This window comes from Pangasianodon hypophthalmus, chromosome 11, assembly GCF_027358585.1.
Source record: "Pangasianodon hypophthalmus isolate fPanHyp1 chromosome 11, fPanHyp1.pri, whole genome shotgun sequence".
Taxonomy (NCBI): Eukaryota; Metazoa; Chordata; class Actinopteri; order Siluriformes; family Pangasiidae; genus Pangasianodon; species Pangasianodon hypophthalmus.
The window spans coordinates 7,298,957-7,317,851 of NC_069720.1; the positions used below are offsets into that span (position 1 = coordinate 7,298,957).

An 18,895-nucleotide genomic window follows, 5' to 3' on the forward strand; every position below is an offset into this window, starting at 1 on the left:
AACAATATGAGTGTTAAGACACAATACTGTATTACACTCTTGTTTTAGTTAAATCGCTAGGGATCTGCCATAAAATACATGTCTAAACTGAATAGATTAACATCGTCCCATGTTTTGTTCGTCATTCACTGCCATACACGTCATTCTCACTGCTGTCTCATGCTTTGCGCGTCACTTCCGTGCTACACGCGGGGTTTCTTTTTTTCAGCTTTCTCCGTGTTTAGAGCGGGTTAGCACGCTTTATATCATAGTATTTAATTTGTTAGAGATATTAGCTTTGGTTCACAGTCATGGCGGCGGCTCCTGCAAGTGGAAGGAAGCGAATCCTGAAGGAAGAAGATATGACCAAAGTGGAGTTTGAGACCAGTGAAGAGGTTGATGTTACGCCGACTTTTGATACGATGGGCCTGCGGGAGGACCTGCTCCGCGGCATCTACGCTTACGGTACAGTCCGAGCATTGGGGCCTGCTCCAGCGCTAGCTAACCTTTCCTTATTTTGAACAAACCGCTGTATAAAAACTTATTTTCTGCCCTCGTGTAGTGGTAATAGAACGCTTACCTCATTCATTTGCGTGAGAGGTATTGAGCTGAAATAAGTTTTAAGTACACTGTTTACTGTTTGAAACCCGATGTTGCTAGTTTGCTAGTTAGCAAGTTAAGATGGCGTTTTTTTTTTTCCTCACCCGTATTCAGACAACTGCCGGTTAATTACATTTTGAGGCGGCGTTTGAGAGAATATAGGTGGGAAAAATAACTTGGTAACGATACTAGCTTCATTCTGATGCAGCTAGCTAGCAAAACACCGCTACAACCCCTCTGTTAAAGCAACTAAAACTGTTATTTCTGTTTCTCTGTGTTTGTCCCATATGTTCTACAGGAAAACTACAGGTGTTAATTTATCATTGTCTCTGGTGATTAGCATAAACAGGTTCTAAAGACTTAAACAACACGGACATATTGTACTTATTTGTTTTCCTATAGGCGAGTGTGCTACATTTTTGGTGTCTGCCACAACTATTAATTACAAATTCACCCATTCGTGTGTGATCTAATCTAAAAATGCAAATTTGTGCTTTTTGTTTAGGTTTTGAGAAACCATCAGCTATCCAGCAAAGAGCCATTAAGCAGATTATAAAGGGGAGAGATGTCATTGCTCAGTGAGTTCTTCAGTTTATTTTCAACTCTGTTGAACACTGCTCTGTTCTGATATTTCCTGTTTACTCTATTTTGCCAATTCTGAAATAATGGTTTCTACACTTCATATGGGTTAAGCACATACAGTTGAGTGCAAAAGTTTGCATCCCCCGCTGGGGGTATACACCAGCTTTAACTAGAATTCCTGGTTCTTTTATTGGTAATTTCCATTTAAATACATTGCAACATACTGCCTAAATATACAGCACCAGCATTTGAGTCAGCACTAAGATTATTAGTAATCAATAAAAAACAATTTTAAAAAATAATCATTTCGAAATGAAGAAACACAAACACGATGCCGAAATTCTGAGGAAAAGTAACTGCTAAAGAGATTCACAAACATGAAAAGATCCTTAGAGGCAACTGGAATAAAAGCCTGAATTTTTATCCCATTGAGAAATATCATTTGGAGAGTTTACTCAAAATTAATAAACTCAATAATTATTTTATTATTAATATCTCAGTTTGCATTTATTTTTCCACCATTTTGTTGCTTGACTGAAATTCACATTAAATGTCTTATTGGACTCATCATTTTGAAGTAAGGCGATGCAAACTTCTGCATCATCTTCATCTAGTTCATCTCAACCATCTGTTTTTTTTCCCCCCTCAGGTCACAGTCTGGTACCGGAAAAACAGCCACGTTTTGCGTATCAGTGCTGCAGTGTCTGGACATTCAGGTAGTTAAACATGTCGTCCTGCTTCACTGTAGTCGTATAATTACATGACACTGAGATACACTGCTTTATCTGTTGCTCACTTTGCATTCTCGTTAATGAATAGGTGCGTGAGACCCAGGCGCTAATTTTGGCTCCAACCAGAGAGTTAGCTGGGCAAATTCAAAAGGTAAATAGATATAAATATTTTAATTGTTAATACTTTGTGTATCAGAAGATGTCTCAAATTCACCAAAGTGCTTCCTCATGCAGTGTTGTTTAATGCTGATCTTGTTTTAAAGGTTCTTCTTGCTCTGGGTGACTACATGAATGTCCAGTGCCATGCCTGTATCGGTGGCACGAACGTGGGCGAGGACATCAGGAAGCTTGACTACGGTCAGCATGTTGTAGCAGGAACCCCCGGCAGAGTGTTTGGTAATTGTGCTTGTATTTATTGTAAATAAATATAAGTTTAAGTGCTTTTAATGTAGTTTAAGTCAAGGTGGTGAGTATTAACACTTTCACTTTCTCCTGCAGATATGATCCGTCGGAGAAGTCTGAGGACACGTGCCATCAAGATGCTGGTTCTGGATGAAGCTGATGAAATGCTTAACAAAGGTAGACTTGTTTTAGACAGAGCCAGCTGCTTTTTTAGATTATTCAGCTGAGCTTATATATATATATATATATATATATATATATATATATATATATATATATATATATATATATATATATATATAGATCACTGTAGGCTGTTCTTCAGATTTTGTCTAATCTTTGTGTGTAGGTTTTAAGGAGCAGATTTACGATGTGTACCGATACCTGCCTCCTGCTACTCAGGTGGTTCTGATCAGTGCCACCCTGCCACATGAGATCCTGGAGATGACCAACAAATTCATGACAGACCCCATCCGCATCCTGGTCAAGCGGTAAGGAAACATATATACTTACCAGGAGGCCTAAAATATAGGAATGTATACAAAAGCAAAGCAACAGAACAAACTTCAAAAAGGTTGAGACTGAAGTTGTTTGCAGTTGCTTTTGCTATGTTGCACAAAAGAAATTATGGTTACAGTCCGAATCGTTGATATGGAACTAATTAAAATTTTGTTTTCAGAGGTTGCATACCGCATAAATGCTTGACATTCTTTTCCGTCTCTTGGCTTTAATCAGTGTCCTTAAGCCATTGATTCTAAACTTGTTGATAGTCCAGAGCATTCACTGCTGAATGCGAAACGTCCTACTGATTCTCAGAGCATCAGTAAAATTAGTTCATGTGAATGGTGAAGCATTGTCAGTATTCCAGGACTTTAGGCTGGGCAGTATGACTATATAATATTGATACTGTAATAAAATTGTCACAGTTTGTTTTTCTGAGATATTGTGGATGATATCTTTTTGTTAAATAAACAAAAAAATTAAATAAAAAATAATTGTAAATACAAATTGACTGGAAGCAACTTATCTTTAAAATTTCTAAAATTTTAAAATCATTTAATTGTAACACAAAACTACTGGCAATTTGTGAGCACGCCTGTATATCGTGATACATACTGTGTATTGCAGGACTGCCTTCGTGAATTGTGTAATATTGCCCACTTCTAATTTCCATTATTTGTTTCCTTTCCTACTTTCTTCTTGAGGGGACTGAATTTTAATTTGTTGTTTCTGCGTGCAGTGATGAGTTGACGCTGGAGGGCATTAAGCAGTTCTTCGTGGCTGTGGAGAGAGAAGAATGGAAGTTCGACACACTGTGTGATCTCTACGACACGCTGACCATCACGCAAGCGGTCATCTTCTGCAACACCAAGCGAAAGGTCAGTGCGCGTTCCCACACACTAAAGCATTCATAAACATTCAAACCAGCGGCCTTGCACCACTCAAATTGCTCTGTTGGTCATTCGTGGGCATTTATTAATAACTTATTGCCTGTTGCTATGGTTTTATTGGTAGGGCCACACAGTGATACAATTGACAATGCACCCAGAAGCTTGCAGAATCTATGCAAAACCACAAGTTTGACCTCAAATCTAATGTTTTTCAGCTAAATAAAACAATTCTAAAGAATTTGTGTATAAAATGAATCTGTGCAGTGCATGACTGGCAACTAGTGTCAGAATGTATCTCAAATACCTTTTGTGAATTTTGCTATTCACAAATTCGGCTATCTTTTTGATGGGCTAAAAGTCTTTGGGCCTAAATAGGACGGCAGAAACACTGGCCCTTAGCTGTTCTGAGTAAATCAAAAACTTCAAACCCGTAGTAGCACTGGCTCGGGAGCTATTTTTGCATTATGCTAATTTGCATAAAAACTTTTATTTAAAAAAACAAACAAAAAAAAAAAACATTGCCTACCATATTAAAATCTTATTCCCACAATGATTCCACGTCTGTTTTTATCCTATGTAGGTTGACTGGCTGACTGAAAAGATGAGGGAGGCAAACTTCACCGTGTCCTCTATGCATGGAGACATGCCACAGAAAGAAAGAGAGTCCATTATGAAGGAGTTCCGATCTGGAGCTAGGTAATACATCAGCCTGAACAGATGAGCTTCTGATTTCCACTGTGGTGCATTTGTGCATCTGTTCCATTATGAATGACTCTAGGAACAAACACATTTAAATAGCCAATATTGTTTGTTTTTTTCTCTCTATTTCTCTAATTATTTTGTTCTGTTTATAATTTAAATTTAGTACCATCTCACAACTTCTGAAACTAAGCACTATGTTAGACAGGAAAATGTATTAATTTGTTATGATATAGTGAAATTAAGGGTTTTTTTTTTTTTTTATACCACCAAGGGCCTAATATGTCTGACTATGGATTTTGGTACCTCTTTAAGATTAACAAGAATTAATTGTAGTTGAGAGCAGGGCTAGGATTGCTGTTTGCATACCATACACACAAATACAGAACAGTCCATAAAACTGAAAATGTACAAAATGGAAATGTGGAATGATGAGCAGACATCAGTTAGATCTCACAGAAGAATTTGGGACCAAAGAACCAAATGATCAAAGTTGTTTAATCCAAGCACGTTTCTCCACGGCACTGTGCTCCAGTGCTGATTCAGTTGTCTCCAAAGTTGAAATGAAAGTGTACTACAATCCCAAGTTCCTTTGGTTTACTTGTTTTTGAATATACAGTGTAGAGAATAAGTCCCTTTATATAAAGTAAAGTTTTGGTATTTGTGTGTTGTGGTAGCCGAGTGCTGATCTCTACAGACGTGTGGGCCAGAGGGTTGGACGTGCCACAGGTCTCTCTCATCATCAACTACGACCTGCCCAACAACAGAGAGTTGTACATCCACAGGTATGAAGTCTTCTTTATCAAACACTATTTGAACTCTTAATCCAGGATTAATCCACTGTATGAAGAGACCTTGCTGCTCTTCTGCTTCCATTACCTTGTTGTTATTATTATACCTTATACCACAGTGCTGCAGAATGCTTGATTCTAAATTGGTCAGAAGGTGTTGATTAATAATCTATAAAAGCAGCTCTGACAGTAGTGCCTGATGTAAATCAAATCACAGGTTTATATCCATGAGCTCCTTGTAAATACATTATCATTTCTATAGTAACAGCTTACTTAACATAGGGAATTGTATAGTGAATGCGTCACATGTTGATATGTAAGTTTTCTGTGAGGAGATGCTTAACATTTTTGGAAAGAGTCTTCAGAGTCAGTGCTTTGTAGCAGTCAAAAGTTTTCTGACATGAGAAAGTCTACAGGACAGAGGGCTTTGCAGTTTCTGCATAACTTGACAAGCTGCTTTTTTTGTGTCTTATTAACTTTGAGAGAGGGAGAAAAAAAAAAGAGGCTGGTGAGCGAACAACTGTGTATAGCTGCTATAACCCAGATGATAACAGGAACTAAACTTGCTTTACTGATGTTTCACAACATTAAATGTAACTATAAATTGATAAAAAGTATTATGTGTTTAATTAATAAAAATTTGTTAGTGTTGGCAAATTGCTGTGGTATAAGAAGAATAAAATTTTGTGATGTGCTGTTGTATGAAAATCATCAACTGCATCACATCACCCTGTCTTTATCTTCTTATAACATTATATCTCGATGATACTTTGTTATAAGATAAACTGACTGTTTAATACAATTAAATTTATTTATATAGTGCGTTTAACAATGAACATTGTCACAAAGCAGCTTTACAGAAGTCCAGATATAGAATTAAATGTAAACTGTATAAACTATTATCAGTTGAAGGTTTAATCTAGAGATTCATCTAGAGATCATGGACTTCTCTGTATTGCAAGAGTAGATATCGAGTATGGGACTCTCGTCGGTCATGCATCATACATTGTGAAAGCGAATGTAGTGGGAACCTGGAATGTTTATACTGTGTTTCTCTCTCTGCAGAATTGGACGATCAGGTCGTTATGGTCGTAAGGGTGTGGCAATCAACTTTGTAAAGAACGACGACATCCGCATCCTCCGTGATATTGAGCAGTACTATTCCACACAGATTGATGAAATGCCAATGAACGGTATGTTTACAGTGCACTTCCTCTATACATTTAAACGGATTTCTGCAGCATATCAGTGTGTATCTGACTGTCTTGCACTTACTAAATGATGCCTTTCAGTAATATTAGCCTGTTCATTTTGTGATGTGTACTTTATCTTTCTTTTTTTCCAGTGGCTGATCTGATCTGAAGCTGTTATGGGAGTGAAACACAGGAACATCTGAACCCTTCTTATTTACAGTTCTTTTGGTTTTGTTTTATTTACTGTGGTCTTTTTATGTAGATCAAGTTACTCATATTGTTGATGGATGGGCTGCGCTCAGTAGCTATTTACTGTGAGGTTTTGTAAATAAAGAATCTTTGTTGGAATCTTTCACCTCTCTTCATTTTGATAATAGCAGTCAGTAGTAGATTGTACCATCATTTTAGAGCCCTGAGTTCTTTCAGTCTCACTGCACTCACGGTCACACTGTATTCTTCATGGGGTGTGTATGCTCAGCTCTAAGCTCTGCATGCTTTACTCTACGTATGCCATCTTCAAAATCTCAGCAGGAAGGTTCTTGTCTTCACCCACATCAGGCAAACGGCCACAACCTGTCTACTGGTCAGAAAGGAACGGCTTAGCTAAAGTCTAATCCTCAGATGGGCCCATGTGCAGAACATGCTGTCAGTTTAAACCTGTGTACACACAGTACACTCTCTCTATCACTATAACACTGTGATGAGTGTATGAGAGCATATGTAGGTATTTAGCATGGTAGGAATTTCTCAGGTCACACTGCTGTGTGAGATTATAGTGTTCTAACAGACTCCAATGTATTACAGATCTGATCCAATACCAATGTGACATTTTGTACTTATTCAGATCTGATAACTTTATTCAGGATCAGATAAGTGCATCTCTCCTACATCCCTAGTTAGTGTTTTCTTCCAGTTTTAAAACTTACAATGGGCTTCATAGTGATCAGAATTGGGAAATTCACAATGCAATCAATAACTAAGGGGAAGCCATACATGGACAATAGCAGTTTGTGTTAATTGTTGCTCCAGTAGATCACTAATGTAACTCCTGTTCCACCACAGAATCATTCATCAGTTAAATAAGGAATACATCCATGGGTGTATTGGAGTCACTGTTACCATGCTGGAGTTGATTATTTTTGTTTCTCATATTATATTCCTATAGCAATCTGCCAATGATTACAAGGGTCGACGGTTAATAGTTAAATTTAATGTTACAGCACGACCATAAAACGAGTTAGGTCCTTTATCGCTTATATAACATCAACCATGAACAGTTGTTTCCTCACCAGCCCCTCTTTTTTTCTCTCTTGAAGCTATTAATGCAGCTTGTCATATTACTGAGAAGCCAGAAAGTCCTCTGTCCTGAACATTCTCCCATGGTGTAAAACTTAAAGTAACAGCTTTACCCCTGAGTGTTACAACGCTCTGACACTGGAGACTCCATCCTAAATGTTAAACAAACATCTACTTACAGAAAGCTGCACCATATGAATGATTAATTTTCTATAATAAAAAACAATCGACACCTTCTACCAATCAGATTTGAGAATTCAACAGGCCTGTGGTATAATGGTAAATAATATTTCCTAGCACAAAAGTGGTGCAAAATGTGTCTTTGACAGCTCTCCCTTAAGGAATCAGGTGCATCTAAGGATTATCCTGAAGGCACTTCCCTCAGATCCTATTAGCCCTGTGATCCCATTAAGGACAGAAACACTGCAATGGCTGCAGCTGACCAAAGTAATAACCTCAAAAAACAAAACAAAACAAAACAAAAAAAAAACAGCCAGTGTCCCTTTTTGTCCTTCACATTTTCTGCTTATATCTCAGTTATAACTCAGGATATGTTATCATAATAGTGCAGTGTCAACCAACAAATATGGTCTCAAATTGATTTATTTGTTAAATGATGCTTTTCAAAAAGCTAAGTTGTGATATATTTAATGTGGCCATATAGTTCTACATGCTTCACTCCCAGTGATCTCCCGCTGAGGATTATCGATTGAATATAATTCTGTGAGTATACTAAATAGAGCCTAATTACTTTTTGGTTTTTAAATATTTTAGTAACAGTTTTTTATGCTTAGCATTTTTTGAAATGTTATATGTTTATTTTAAAATTTTTGGAAGGAGTTTCCAGTGACAGCACTTTGTAAAAGTCAGTAACTTTCCAGACTTCATCCTTTGCAGTTTCTCGGTAACATCACAAGCTGCATTTTTAAATATTAGTAAATTCAAGAGAGTGAGAAAAAAAACAGAGGCTGGAGAAGGACAAACAGTTTATAACTGCTATAACGTAAGTGATAAGAGGGGGAGAATGTTTGGAGGACGTTTCCACAACATTAAATGTAACTACAAACAGATAAAAAGCATAATGTATCATTCATTAATACATTTAAAAAGTTTAATTGTTGGCAAAATGCTGTGGTAGAAGAGGAATGAAATGTCAGGACACACTGTTATTGGTAAATAATGAAGGTCAGGGTGGTACTTGGCACTTGGTCATGTCCTGCCAGCACTTCATATATCATGCATGTATTTTGCACCATGGGTCCATATGAGAAACATCAAACCAATCTGCTGGTAATTATTTTGTTAATTATTTCTATATTAGCACCTCGTGTTAGTGCTTTAGTCCTTACACTCAGAGGATACAAAAGAGGTTAGAGACGGTCTCTGTCTGTCTCTCTGTCTCTCTGTCTCTCTGTCTCTCTCTCTCTCTCAGCTTCACATGTCTATCTCTCGTCTCAGTGGTATTTTTAGCTCTGATTTAGAGAGAGGGAGAGGGAGAGAGAGGGAGAGAGAGAGTCAGACATTACGCTCGGGCTCGGTGCCAAACTGCACACTACCACAGGTGTGTAACTGTTTAGGCATGCTAGTTAGTAACCTTGGATAATATGTGGGTTTGGACCTAACCCTCCAGTCTCTCACTGTGGGAACAGCAGAAGGGGGTCATACTAGCTTATAACCAGAGCACTGAAGCCTAAGGAGCTTTAGTCATGTCCTCTACCAGAGCTCTGGAGGTGGTGAACATCCCGTGGAGGAACAACAACTTCAGCCTGCTGAGTAAAGATGCGCCGCTATCTGACCAGGGAGACACAATCATTGGAGTTTACCTGCTGCTGCTCGGTAACACATTCACTAACACAGTGTGAAGTTTCTTACTTCAGAATGCTCCATTTAATAATTCATTTAATTATACTTTTTATTATTTAAAAAATGCAGAAAATTTTGTACATAAAAAGAACTTTGTCTATATGAAGTTTCTTTATTTTCCTTTATTAATATTATTATTATTATTATTATTATTATTATTATTATTCACATTAGGTTAAATTATTTTTTTATTTAAAGTTTAATTTTTTTAAGTTTAATTCATAAATTGTTTGGTTATCAGAGTAATTTATCTGGGAAAATTACAATTTTGCATATAAGATGTTCTCTCACAATGTCCAGGTCAGAAGAAATCTAATTTCAATGTATTGAAGATGGCTGTCTCTTGGGTTTGGTCCTCTTTTGGAAGCCTTACAGGTTCTATATAGAACCCTACAACCGACTTTGTCTGTCTGTCTTTCTGTCTGTCTGTCTGTCACTGCGATGCTGACTGACACGGCACGTCTCATACATGCAAACACAAACAATCTCACATCTGATATTTCAGACAACTGAAGCTTTCAGAGTTGGCTTGGGTACAAAGATGTTAGTATTGGATCAGTATCATGTATCAGAGCTCTGATATCTGATATCAGTATTGATATATCAGTATATCTGATATCTGAAATCAGTATTGTATCTAAGATAAAAAGATGGGATTGGCATCAGTATGATTGATTGACTGCAGAGAAGGTTTTAACTTTAAGACCATGAGTAATCACAAAAATATGAATGAATTCAGGATTTTATACAGTTTGGTATCAGCTGCAGATTAAGATTTCAAGTGATGCATATTGGAGCAGAACAGCCTTTGTAGGAAGTATTCTTCATTCAGCTCTGTCTTGTGCTTCCCAACTTAACTCATTTTAACACTAGTAGGCTTGGAAACACTTCACTAACCAAATGTGCTGTTAGTCATATTCAAGTGGTTGAATATCCTGCAGGTGTAATTTGAAATATGCTCCCAGCATCATATCATATCATAGTCATGTTGCTGACAGACATCATGAATATATATTCAAGAGTCTATACATATACTTATTTGAAATATTACTGTATGTGTGTTTAATTCCACAGGTTGGCTGTCATGGTTTGGAAACAGTATAGTGATCTTTGTCCTGTTTAAGCAGAGGGTGACTCTGCAACCCACAGATTACCTCACTCTTAACCTGGCCATATCGGACGCCAGCATCTCAGTGTTCGGATACTCCCGCGGCATCCTCGAGATCTTCAACGTGTTTCAGGATAATGGATACCTCATCACCTCAGTGTGGACCTGCCAGGTACAAGAGTGTGTGCTGTATTATAAAAGCTGGAGAAAAGGGAGAAAAAAAACCATTATATTTTCTCTAAAGGATGGATTCATATAAAGCTTGTACTTCTCACATTGAGGCAATCTCTGGCTTTGTTAAAAGTCCATTAACACCACTAGACTTGTCAGAAGAAAAAGATGGACTTCCACTCTCCTCCATAGAGCTGAGGGTGTAGAGTTAGCATCCATAATGCATCTTACTGTCCTAACATCCTGATCCTGTTAAAAGCCAAATGATGATGGACCTGTTTACACTCAGTGAAAGCTACAAAATATTTACACGTCTGTGTACAGCACAGAGACAACAGCTTTTCAGGGGACTGGCAATACCTGATTTGTACCTCTTTGTGTATGTCTATGTTATGTTACCCAAGAGACTTTTCAGTACCATTAAAAAGACTCCAGATGGTTTTTGAGCTTCTATTTGAGTGACTATTTATATCAGTTAATTTCTTATATTGGAGCTACTGATTTTTTTTTTGACATAGTCATAAATAAAGGCAATTGTACTTTGTGTGTTCAAGCATAGCTTTACTTTCCAAAAGATTAAGATAACAAAGTATCATAACGAATTATTGAATTTTCTGCAGAAACAGATCAGTATGTTGTAGTACTCCCTGTTGTGTCTGCCAGTATGTGTGTGTGTGTGTGTGTGGTAATTAAGTAGGATTTTGCTGGGTAAATACAGACTTAGACAGGGACAGGATATATTTAGCATGCATGACCAGTCAATCTGTCATTAACAGTCTTGACAGGATTCAGATTCACGTATGCATCTAATTGTACCTGACCTGTACCTGAATATTGGTTGGCCAATAAAATCAACTGAAATTAAGGTTCCACAATTTTAGGTGGAAATCACAATAATAAAGCACCTACATATAATATACAGGAAAACCACACTCATAACCACCAAACAACCGTTATATTGCTAATAACTTATAGAAAGTTATTTTTACAATACTGTGAAACCTAGTCCAACCATACAATTACCAGAAAAAGTGGCAGTGAATCACAGATGCTTTGTGGCTGAAGATTGATAGCATTACGAATTCTGCTAAATACCAGGATATTTCAGCACAAAACCTAGCTGCCTCTCCAGGAGGTTAATACTTGTCTGTAAATGTCCTATCTTTTAAAATCCTGTCATCTGAAACACTATTAAAATTGTGGTTTGAATTTTAAAGGATAGCCCACAGGCAATATAAAGAAGGTTGAAATGTTCTAAATGAAGGAGTGACCAAGATCATCTACAAAAGACAAGAAGAGTCCTGTTATTATCTCCATAGGAGCTTTCACTAAATATTATTTGTCAAGCTACAGATAATTTTGGAACCAGTGTTTTGCAAAAAGCTGTTCTATTAAGAAATCTTTTTATGTTTAAAAAACATTTAAAAAATTGTTTAGAGCCCCTTTATGTTTAAGCTAAAAATACTGAGTATCATGCATGTGTTATTCATCATACAGTAAATATGAATTTTTGCCTATTTTCATGAAGGGAGCTACTATATCTGTATGTTGAATTATTGACCATACAATATTTTTTATTATGGTCAAAACGTTATTGTGGAATTGGTTTCTGTGAGATAATTTTCATGCAAGTCTTCATGTTGGTGATGCCTCACATTTTCTGTTTTTTTTTTTTCCCCAGAAATAAATAGACAGGCCTTTAGAAACTATGCTAATCAGGAGTTTATGACTCTGACATGTTCCACTGTCAGTCTAGCACATTTGGTACACGGATGACTCATCTGTTCCAGTAAATCAATTCATAATACAAATAGTTGCTGGTTTAAACAAACAGATTGCCATTTTGAGTTAGTTTTCTTAAAACTTGGTGTCATATTAAATCTTTTATATTGTAACATGACTATGATGATAATGAAGATAATGATGATTGCATTACTAATCTGCCTAAGAATCAGTTGATGAGTGGAGCATTTTTTTATTCAGATATATTATCTCTCATACAGGCTGTTGTGTCTGTTTCAGGTGGACGGCTTCTTTACTCTCCTCTTTGGCCTGGGTAGCATTACCACGTTAAGTGCCATCAGTGTCACCCGATACATAAAGGGATGTCACCCAAGCAAAGGTAAGCTGAAGGATTACCCTACATTCACACTAGCACGCGACAAACCAAAAGACAACCATATGTTATCCTGTCACATACAACCTCTCATTAAATGTCTATAGAGACATTACAAAAAAAATAAAGCTTGAAAGGAAGTAGCAGAGATAGTTGGTACCTTTCATGAATGTGTGGAGCTAGTACAGTAAGTTTGCTTTGCTAATCTGCCAACAAACTAGTCTGAATCCTAGAATATAACTTTTAAATCAAGCAACCAGTTTTCACACTGATGCTGGCCAGTGCCATTAGCATTGTTCACAACATGCCCACGAGAGACAAACTTACTTACTAGTGTGAAATTAGGATTTGAGATGTACATCCATATGTACACACATGTATGTTTTGTTTACATGTACACACATGTATGTTTTGCTAGCCTAGCTACCTTGAGTTAATCTGACAGGATTTTGAGAATTTGAAAATAATATTCATAAATGTGCAAGATAGCTCACATAAGAGAACAACATATTTCTTAGAGGAATTTTAAGTCATATTCATATATATTCACAATAATTCATGCCAACATTAACCAACTAACATTTTTACCTCATATTCACAGATGTCTGTTAGCCAGTTAGCCAAAATAAGCTAAACTCCAGATTTCTGTGAGAATGTTTAACTCAGTAATTGTTTATTATCTTCACTGCCAATAGTCAGCTAGCTAACATGAGCTAACCTGACAGGATTTGGGAGGATTTCTAACTCATGATAAAAGTTTATAATTTTCACTGCTAACATTAGATATCTAGCTCACATGGACTGACAGGATTTCTGGGAGGATTTTAGACATATTCATAAATGTTTATATCTTCAAGTGGACTATGAAATGCTTAAAAGGCATGTACTTGAGCCCACCACCTGAAGTCATGCCCACCATGTCATCCCTTGTGCAGAGAACTGCTTCAAGACCTCGCTGCTATAGTTCACTGTTAACTACCTCAAAGACCTTATGGTGGCAAATGGTTGTGTTTTATACCTTTTTTTTTTTTAATTAAAGTAGTTTTTAAAGTCTTTTCTCTTCACAGCTCACTGCATCACAACCACCACTGTAGGCATGAGTATCCTGTTTATATGGATTTCAGCTGTATTCTGGTCTACAGCTCCACTGCTGGGCTGGGGAAGTTACACAGGTCAGTATGATACTGAGACAACATACATCCCATACATAACATCACACATTGTTTACATTACTTTAGACATATAACAAGCTCAATGGTTCAGTTTAGACTAGTATCCTCTAGATCATATGGAAATGTAAAATGAGAAGAAGAATTAAGAGCTTGAGAAATTCATTGTTCATATACAAGACCACAAGGCAAAGGTCAAAGGTTAGCAAAAACAGGGTAGTGATGGTAGCCACTAATGTTTTGATTCTTTTTAAACCAACTATACAGTTTAACTCACACATTCATTTTCTGTCATCATGTGTTGGATTATGTGCCTTATTTCTGATGAAGCACTTTTATTCTTATAACTGTTTACTTTTGGTCAAACCCTCCTAAAGAATACAGTACATCCAATATACAGTGTAAAGCCTAATGAGTGGACTAAAAACAAGCCAAGCATAGTAGAATTGATTATTCTTACACTGCTATAGCTGAAAACACCTCTACAGTATGAACAGGGTCTATGAACAGAAAATACATATAATGTCCAAGAGTGTTATGCATTTCTTTTTTTCTGCATTGCTCTGAGTTTGCAAGTTAAATTCTTATATTATTAAATTCTGTGATGTCAAGTCATGAGAGAAATCTGGGTTTTGAAACATTAAATTGGTTTAAAGAAATTTAATCATTTGAACCATTTGAGCAAAAATGAAACAGAGTTATCATCACAGATGAGGGATAATTAAGAATCAAAGCCAAGCAGCAGTAAAGGGTAGAAAACCAGAAGAAAATGGGATACAAAGAACCAGATAAAAGGAGATAAAACTAGAAAGAAAAAAAAAAAACAAGGGACTGGACTAGACCAATAACAGGTTAGAGCTGCAGGCTTATATAGGCAAACTTCACAAACATACAGAAATCCACAGAGGGTTATAAATACAAAAGCTGAGGAGGCATAACAAGTAGTAGGTAGCAACAGTCATGGAAAGATCAATCACCAGACAGAGGACAGAAAAAAACGAGGACAGGAAGCTGTGACCATATAAGGAAAATGAGGGCAACCAAGGCCATGCAGGCTGTGATAGGTAAACGGGGACAGAATCATGGCAGATGACATAGTGATAAGTGTGAATATTGAAATCTGAATATTGGCAATTGATCCAGGTAGAAGGTGGCACAGATAAAGGACTTCCGCCTATACCATATCATGCTTAAGTAATACGTTGAATGTGAAGAGCAGAAAGATTTTACAGAATTACTTGCTGAACCCCTGCCAGGATTTAATCCACAAACTACTCTTATTGAATTATATTGAATATATTTTACTCATTTTTTTATGCCTTTCTCTGAAAGTTATCATTAGCCCAGTTAGAGGTGTACTAAATTATTTTGCCAAATGTATCTTTCCATTTCTACAGATCGAGGGTATGGTACCTGTGAGATTGACTGGGCCAAAGCGAATTACTCCACCATCCACAAATCCTACATCATCACCATCCTGATCCTTTGTTTCTTTGTTCCTGTATTGATCATGCTGTTCTGCTACGTGTCCATCATCAACACTGTGAAGAGAGGCAATGCCATGTCAGCAGACGGAGACTTGACTGACCGACAGAGAAAGATTGAGAGAGATGTCACCATAGTGAGTGGGATTTGATTTATTCAGGGTGTATTCCCACCTTAAGCCCGGTGTTCCCAGGAATAATAAAATAAATGCAAACAAATGTTCTTGAAATTCTTGAAAACTATTTTTTAATTGTGAGGCTGAATACATGCAAAGTCTTCTTGTCATTCTCTTAACATTATTATTTGTAATCACTGGATATCTTTGGATATTGGCTCAATGATCACCCATCAAGAAACATATTACATCATCTTGTAAGTGGAGATAGACACCTCTAAATCAAAGCCTTTGTCTGTCTCTGTTTCAGGTTTCAATAGTCGTCTGCACAGCATTCATCCTGGCTTGGTCTCCGTATGCCGTGGTGTCCATTTGGTCCGCATGTGGCTTTCATGTACCCAGTCTGACCAGCATCTTCACCCGGCTCTTTGCCAAGTCTGCAAGCTTCTACAACCCACTCATCTACTTTGGCCTCAGCTCAAAATTTCGCAAAGATGTTGCTGTGCTGCTGCCTTGCACCCGACATCGCAATGATGCAGTCAAACTCAAACGCTACACACACAAGGCCAAAGGAGATGAGCATCACAGGTACAGAGCTGAGGGACAGGATGAGTGCATTCTTGCTTACCAAGAGGCCAAGAAGGAGCTCCAGGCAGGAGAGGAGTCTGTAAACACTGTGCCCAGCCCTCAGTCCAGTACGTGCAGCAACCCTTGCATTCCTCCTCCACTCAGCAAGCAGGTGCATTTCATTCAGATACCCCAAACATCTGAAACCCTTGAGTACGAGTCTGACAGACTGTAGAATGTAGTTAATCAATCTGTAACTATTCCGTTTTGAATTTTAAAACATACAAAAAACTTGACTAGTAGAACTGAAAAGCTATTTTTGTATATGAACTGTACGTAACTGATGAAAAAATGAAAATTAAAAGATTTGATGCAATTTTTTTACCTTCTCTTCATCCATATGTACCAGGGCTGCACGATGTTGAAGAATAATGCTATATGCGGTACGATAATGCTATAAGTTTGTAAAATCAATTTCAATTATATTTATATATTTAAAAACTGAAAAGGACATAACCAACATACGTTTCATGTTCTTTTGAGGAAAAGAAAGCATTCTCTGCCATCTGCATCACCCTAAAACTTTGACTTTTCATAATGTTTTGAAGTATTAAAATCATTCAGTTATGGCAATATTCACATTTGTGATATTTCATTGTGATATTTCAAATTGCATTGTGGGTATGTATATACCTATACATACCCACAATGCAATTTGACTACCTGTGGATAGTGGTGCCATTGGGATTTAGCCCTCGCTTCATCTCTACCTAAAGAGATCGATGCAGCAGGGCTTTAGTCCTTTAGTCCAGCTCTCTCACCTCCTTATCTGTACACTCTGCTCAAACAGATCAGCTTCCAAAGCTTCAACTTTCATGCTAATACCACAGTCAAAGCCAACGCGCTCGTCATCTCGCAGATTGCTAACTAGCCGAGCCAAGTCTTTGTCATAACTCAACACAAATATATCATATTGCTACAGTACAGTCTGGTAATTTGAGTCCAGTGTTGGCTGTCTCCACGACATCTATGCTGGATTTTTCATTAATATGACATTGAATGTTGCTGGAAAACTATGAGTGAGAAAAGAAACTATTTTATTTTTAGGAGCCAACAGTGAAACTTGACCGTTATCCCCCATGATTGAGAATGTTGAATTTTTTATTAACATTGTTTCTACACTTGCAGTGTCCCACTGTGACGTCAGTGTATCAGATAACTGCTACCTGCTCACAGAATAATGAAAATACAGCACTGACTGACAAACTAGTTCCAGAATCACTAAACACACTGCAAATATTTCAATATAAATTTATTTAATGCATTTCATTTGCTTTACGTGGCTTTTTCTCTCACTTCATACATTATTTTATGAAACTTTTGGTCAAGGTTCTTAGGCTGTTATTTATCAGGGTAATTTACGCATCTACACAGCACCTTTCTCCAGCTGGATTCAGGGTGTTTGACTGAATGAAAAGAGTCAGTGAAGCATTTTCTGTCAACTGAAATAACCACTCTGCTTTTTCTAATCGAGATCATAAATGCTTCAATTCACAACTCAAGGGTAAACATTTTTGCACATTTTAAAGGAGAGTGGGGTCACTTGTAACACTGTCACTGACTCGAATCAGCAACAAACTAGTGCTGACACTCACTCCGCACATGCTCAGTAGCATCCTCTGCCTGCTTCTAGAAGAACTGCAACTTAACCACCACTCGGAACAATTTACTGACAGAAGTCAGGTTTAAATTATGTGTCCATTTTGATCACTGTCTGGTTGACTATCAGTAAGCAGTGAGCATAGATGACAATGCTAAGCTGGTTAGCTAGCGTGTCAGATTTCAAGATAGTTGACAGTTTGGAGTCAGTTGCAACAGCATTACCAATACAAGTTTATAAGATATTTAACAAAACAGAAAAAAGATTCTACTTACTTGAATAATTCTTTCCATCCTTGGCAAAACTTCATGGCACATGGATGAAGCACAAAGACCTGAGCATATTATTCCTGTGACTGACATATTTGTGTATCATGCTGTGCCCAACATTTATGCACCCATATAAGAATATATATATAAAATAGATATTTTAGCTGTATGGTTCAAACATTATACTACATGAGTCCGTTACATAATAATTATCAAATTAAAAAAAAAAAAAAAAAACCTTAATGAATTGCGATGTTACCCATGGGTCTGGTTGTACCATTAATATCCTCTGATATTAACGTGAAAATGGTATTTGTTTATTATGAATAGTTAACAGACAATAGTACCTATCGTTTAAAAAAAACAGTGAAAAAACAGACAAAAAAGTGACTATTACAACTGACCCCACTCTCCCCAACACCAAATGAAATAAAAAGCTAAAAGGAGATTCTTTTTTCACATTTACACAGTTATGCAGCATCTCAGACTCTGTAGTGAGACTGTAGAGCTTTTCCTCACTGATCATGTGGCTGAATTACTGCTTATTGCTCCTTGTGTATACACAAGGCTGAAAGTGAAATTGGCAGATTGCACCATTTCATTTCCAAATGGATTTTTCTAATCAAATAAAACATTAGATATAGATAAAATTTTCCAATTTGCTTAATAGTTTAGTACAGGAAGGGTCAGAGCAGGCTCTACCTCCTG

The 18,895-nt window shown here is 37.0% G+C and overlaps 2 protein-coding genes across 2 annotated transcripts; both read left to right on the forward strand.

Annotated features, from left to right (window-relative positions):
• Positions 1-158: 158 nt before the first annotated feature.
• On the forward strand, positions 159-6,716 carry eif4a3 (eukaryotic translation initiation factor 4A3). Its single transcript, XM_026930879.3, has 12 exons — positions 159-444; positions 1,085-1,157; positions 1,811-1,877; positions 1,981-2,043; positions 2,156-2,288; positions 2,391-2,471; positions 2,644-2,785; positions 3,535-3,673; positions 4,266-4,381; positions 5,062-5,169; positions 6,241-6,368; positions 6,521-6,716. The coding sequence occupies exons 1-12, from the start codon at positions 291-293 to the stop codon at positions 6,535-6,537; spliced, it is 1,221 nt and encodes a 406-aa protein (XP_026786680.1). The 5' UTR covers positions 159-290; the 3' UTR covers positions 6,538-6,716.
• A 2,425-nt stretch (positions 6,717-9,141) lies between these two features.
• On the forward strand, positions 9,142-18,436 carry opn6a (opsin 6, group member a). Its single transcript, XM_026930801.3, has 6 exons — positions 9,142-9,500; positions 10,602-10,807; positions 12,829-12,928; positions 13,990-14,094; positions 15,489-15,712; positions 16,002-18,436. Exons 1-6 carry the CDS (start codon positions 9,371-9,373, stop codon positions 16,491-16,493), a joined length of 1,257 nt encoding a protein of 418 aa, XP_026786602.1. The 5' UTR covers positions 9,142-9,370; the 3' UTR covers positions 16,494-18,436.
• The last annotated feature ends 459 nt before the right edge of the window (positions 18,437-18,895 follow it).